Source organism: Ailuropoda melanoleuca, chromosome 8, assembly GCF_002007445.2.
Source record: "Ailuropoda melanoleuca isolate Jingjing chromosome 8, ASM200744v2, whole genome shotgun sequence".
NCBI classification, from domain to species: domain Eukaryota; kingdom Metazoa; phylum Chordata; class Mammalia; order Carnivora; family Ursidae; genus Ailuropoda; species Ailuropoda melanoleuca.
Window position 1 is genome coordinate 102,846,714 of NC_048225.1, and position 5,292 is coordinate 102,852,005.

Sequence of the window (5,292 nt, forward strand, 5' to 3'; positions counted from 1 at the left end):
CGGGGCGGGGCGGGGCGGGCGTCTGGCCCCGCCCCCATCCGCTGGCGGTGGCCAATGGGTGCCGCCGCGGGCTCCCCCGCCTCTCAGAACAGTATGAAAAGCGCGTCCCGGGTAAAGTCCGGGCAGAGCCCGAGCAGCGGCCCAGCGAACTGAGGAATCCTGCAAGGCGGCACGTCCCACCGGAGACCCCCTCACTGCTCCCTGCCGCTGCCACCGCCTCCCGAGCCGCGCACGACATGAGCCAGACCCGCTGGACCGGGAAGAGAACAGACATGCTCCCGGAGATCGCCGCCGCCGTGGGCTTCCTCTCCAGCCTCCTGAGGACCCGGGGCTGCGTGAGCGAGCAGAGACTAAAGGTTTTCAGCGGGGCTCTCCAGGAGGCACTAACAGGTGAGCACTCGCCGAGGATCCTGGCTTCCGTCGAGCCCCGCCTCTGGGGCTCGGTCCCCCTTCCTTCCTGCCTGGGCCGTCTTTCCTCTTCTCTTAGGGCAGGGCTCCCTTCGCGAGCAGCTCCGGGACTCGGTTTCCCTCCAGCCCCCAGGGCGGCCCGCATCCCCCCATTGCCCTGGGTCGTGTCTCCCCTGAGCGGCCCCGCGCTCGGCTCTCGGTCCGTGATGGCTCTGGTCGGGCGCGTTCCTCCACACTGTCGCGGACGCAGACCCTTGTCCTGGAGTGCGAGCCCTGGCGCCGGCTTCTGTCCCGGGAGGAGGCACCTGCGGGCCTCAGTGCGAGCCCCTTTACCTTACTGAGACTCTCCAGGGGCGCTGAGGGCGAGCCAGCCCGGCCAGCCAACGGGTCGCTATGGGGGAAGAAGGCGCAATTGAGCCTTCACAACAGCCTGGATCCTCAGCCGTGGTTCTTCGGCGGCCCCGGGGCTGCGCTGTGCCCGGGCCGGTTGTTGACTCGCTGGAAGTTGGAATCCCGGCCCCCTTTGTATGCTTTGGCCCCCCCTTAGCCATCTGCCACCCATTATGGTACTGAGAAATTCTTGTAGGTAGTAACTGCGCTCTGCTGGCCCGTGTGCCGGGGGCGAGGGCGGCGTGAAACGGGAGGTTGACGAGAGATAAGCAGCGGCTGCCAGGGGAGAGACCTATCTCCCAGCTGTTTCTAGCCGGTTGGCCGCGGTTCTCAAGCAGCGATAGCCATCTCCAAACGCGCCCACGCAGATCCTGCCTTCTGAGGAGCAGCATATGTTTCATCAAAACAACCGGGGTTTGACTCCTCTAGCGGCTGCAGAAGGTCTCTGGCTTTTGAAGGAGGCAGAGGGAGCCCCTGGGGCCCAGGGTGGGAGACACAACGACTTGCTGTGGGTCTGACAACGATGGCAGCCTTCCGGGCCTTGCAACTTCAGCTCACAGGTCTCCAGAGGCCCTGCCTGGACATGTCCTCCCCAGTCTCACCCCTCCTCCTTAAACAGAGTGTGCCAAAAGCAATACACCAGCTACTCGGGATTGCCCCAGAGCTGTGGGACTCTCTCCCCATACACACTCACGTCTGTGACCTAGAAGGAGTGAGGGGGGAATCCTCTAAAATGTTCTCTGCTTCAGCGGCAGGAGGGTCCTGGAACTCCTGAGAAACCACACTGCTTACTTAAAATCTCTGGGTTCCTTCCTCTACTCCTACCCCTCCATCCGCATCCCCCCTTGTGGGTAGCCTTCACAGCCTAGCCGCTCTAACCAGGGCACCTCCCTCTTGTTCCATCCCCACAGAGCACTACAAGCACCACTGGTTTCCCGAAAAGCCGTCCAAGGGCTCCGGCTACCGCTGCATCCGCATCAACCACAAGATGGACCCCATCATCAGCAAGGTGGCCAGCCAGATCGGACTCAGCCAGCCCCAGCTGCGCCAGCTGCTGCCCAGCGAGCTGACCCTGTGGGTGGACCCCTATGAGGTGTCCTACCGCATCGGGGAGGACGGCTCCATCTGCGTCCTGTACGAGGAGGCCCCGGTGGCTGCCTCCTACGGGCTCCTCACCTGCAAGAACCAAATGATGCTGGGCCGGAGCAGCCCCTCGAAGAACTACGTGATGGCGGTGTCCAGTTAGATCCCCCGCCACCCCTACCAGGCACTCTACTGTACTCATTCGGCCGTGACAACAGGCCACCGCATACCTCAACCTGGGGAACTGTATTTTAAATGAAGAGCTATTTATATATATATATATTATTTTTTTTAAGAAAAGGGGAGAAAAAAAAAACCAAAAGATTTTTTTAAAGAAAAATCCTTAAAGGGAGCTGCCTGGAAGTGGCCTCCCCAGGTGCCTTTGGAGAGAACTGTTGTGCGCTAGAGTCTGGGAGCCAGTGCCTGCCTACGGGGCGGGGGGAGTAGGGAGGGGGCTGGCCTAGCAGGGGCGAGGTGGGAAAAGCTTGGCTGGCCCCCCAGGAAGATGTGAGAGGGAGCAAACAAGGTTAGCAACTGTGAATGAGAGCGGTCAAGATCTGCCCTGTGGCGGGGAGAAGAGAGGCCAAGTTCAGACCTCTTCGCTCTCCGGAGCAGGACACCTGCATCCCTGGCCCCTCTCCTCCTCAGGGGCGTTCAAGCCTGGACTTCAATTATGCTATGTTGCCTAATCTTCTCTTTTTTACTTTTCCAGTGAGATCCAGGGCAGAGAGTGAAAAGGCCTCTCCCGATTGCTTCTATCCTAAGCCGCTTTTCTTGAAATCATGACTTGTTTCTGATTCTGTGCTCAGGGGCCTGTAGATGTTGCTTCCCAGGCAGGAAACAAAAGCTTTTTGTTTCGTGGGGGTCAGGGGAGTGAGGCAGGAGTTAGAGGTTATTGGGGTTGGGACGGAAGGGTACTCTGCACAAAACCGTTGCTTTGCTGTGTGCTGCTCTGTGTGTATGTGTGGTGAATAACTTGGGGGTGATTTGCAATGGAATTTTGGGACCCAAAGAGTATCCACTTGGGGATATTTGTTTTTGGCCAAAACCCTTCTTTCTGGAACCACATGAAAGTCCTGATGCTGCTGCCATTATCCCTTTGAGAGTTGGCTCAAAAGCTACGGGGAACTCCAGGTTCTTTCTTACTGCCTTCTTTTTCAAAGCACAACACTCCTCCCTGACTCTCCCGCTCTTGTCCCCTTCTGGTTGGGTCACGGAGCCACCCAATTTTCCAGAACAAGAGCTCTCACTCACTGTGCAATATGGCCTCCTGGGTCCCAGGAGAGTCTGAAGAACCGGCTCTCAGAACCTCCTGGTGCCCTGGAGGGCTTAGGGACCTCTCCCTCCATGCTCGGGACTCTGGCTGGCTGGTCAGCCTCACAGGTAGTCCTTGGCTGAGCGGGAGAAGGCCCCAAGTTCTGCAGGACTACTTGGTATTCTTGTAGGGCTGACACTAAAAGCCACGATCCTGGACTTTTTTTTTTTTTTTCCTTCCTTTCTCCCTGGTGCTCAGAGCACCTGTGGGGAAGTTGCTATCTCTCAGTACAATCCAAGTTGTCTGTAGACTTGTGCAATATTTACTGCCCTCGGTTGGAGCCCATGGAAATCCATACTGGGAAGAAATCCCCTTCCTTCGGTTTTTCAGTGACATTAGTGAGGGGGCCCTCAGAAGGCCTTGAGTTTCCCAACCCCAAATCACTTGAGAAGGGCGTAGCTAGAGCATCTGGTCGACCTGGTTCCCCTCCTGTCCAGCCTACCTGGCTATTGCCCCTTTGTGAGGAACCTTTCTACCCTGACCCAAGGGTCCCCGCTCCACTGGCAGTCCCCTTCCCTGGATTCCTGAACTACTCAGTTCTGACACAAAGGTGCTATTTACCAAACACTCTCCCTACCCACCCCTGCCAGTTCTGCCTCCTTGTCAACTCTAGACTCCGAGCTGCCTTCCTAGACCCTGCTTCCAGCCTTTCTTGCTCTAAAGGCAACTTCAGGCCCACAGACCCAAGAGCTCCTTTTCTGGCCTGTGGGTGGAAACAAAGCTGTGAATCCCCACAGACTGTGGTGTTGCATCTTGTCTGCAAACAGGTTCCTGCCTTTTTAGAAGCAGCCTCGCGGTCTCGCGCTCCATCTTCTCTTGTTTTTTTGATGTTCACTTTAAAAACAGCAAAACACCCAGAGCTGGACTGTTGAGCAGGCCTGTCTCTCCTTTTAAGTAATAATAAATAATAGTCGTACGTTTGTAAGCTATTCTGACAGAAAAGACAAAGGTTACTAATTGTATAATAGTGTTTTTATATGGAAGAATGTACAGCTTTATGGACAAATGTATGCTTTTTTTTTTTGTTACTTTAATAAAAATGTAGCAGTTGAAGCCGTGTGGTGTAGAGAAGGTCACATTCCCACGTCACTCAGCCTTTCCCTTGGATCAAATCCTTTCTCAGTGTCTCAGTATTTCTCTTCAGTGATACTCCAAAGACCTATAGCACAGGGCTGGTATAAAAGAAAAATCTAGTTGTGGGACTCCTTTGTCCTTAAATGCATGTTCTCACTTCCCTGTGACAATGCTGGACGGGACGGGGTTCTAGACTGAGCACTGCTGAGTCTGGCCGGGTCTCACACATCCTGTTCTTGCCAGGCCTTGGCTGTGCTCACTCATCTGCTCATTCAGCAAGTATGGACTTTCCGTTCGTACGAGGTACTGAAAATATTAGACATGATTAAGACTCACAGCCTGTGTGTCAGACTGAGATGGTGAGCCCGGGACACAGAGCAGGGAGGGCCCTTCCCAGGTTGGGGCAGACTGGTCGCAAAGTTCCAGGTCCAGGCTCTCTTGTCACCTCTGGGACTGCCATTTGGTACCCTCCATTCTTATTAGACATGAGCAGTTGGGCCCCAGGATCTGGGCCCTGGAGCCCAACGTGTGACCAGAGACCGAGGTTACCAGTTAGCCAGAGAGCAGCTGCTCCTGAAAGCCAAAGTTTGACAGCCAAAGGTTTGTCACCACTTTATTCCTCCCTCTGGCTGCATGGATCAGATCTCCGCAAGGAAATAAGAACAGTCTTCATCATCCCTGACTCTTGGCACTCTGCCTATAAGCTGTTGACACAGGCCTCTACACCCCCACCCACCCCACTTACGAGCTCAGCAGTTCCCATGGAGGTCACAAAGACATCATGGACCTGGGCTAGTTTTTTTTTTTCTTGGCCAGAGGTGGGCTGTATTTAAATTTTAAACACATTGATTCATGGACAGAACCACTCCCCATCAACACACACACACTTCCTTTCACGCCTCCATGACCCTCATCGACAAACCTGCATGTTGACCTAGGTGTCCTGGGTGGCAGGGAGACCGGAGAGGCTGTGTATGGTACAGCGGGAGGGTGGAGGAGGCAGGAGATGGGACTGGGGGAAG

The 5,292-nt window shown here is 55.5% G+C and overlaps 1 protein-coding gene across 1 annotated transcript in view; it reads left to right on the plus strand.

Annotated features, from left to right (window-relative positions):
• Window positions 1-4,249, plus strand: part of BTG2 (BTG anti-proliferation factor 2) — a 7,406-nt gene extending 3,157 nt beyond the window's left edge. The window contains exons 3-4 of the mRNA XM_002925436.4: window positions 88-390; window positions 1,710-4,249. Coding sequence (XP_002925482.2) covers window positions 88-390; window positions 1,710-2,044 — 638 coding nt within the window. The 3' untranslated portion in view covers window positions 2,045-4,249. The remainder of the gene's footprint in view (window positions 1-87; window positions 391-1,709) is intronic.
• Window positions 4,250-5,292: the final 1,043 nt, after the last annotated feature.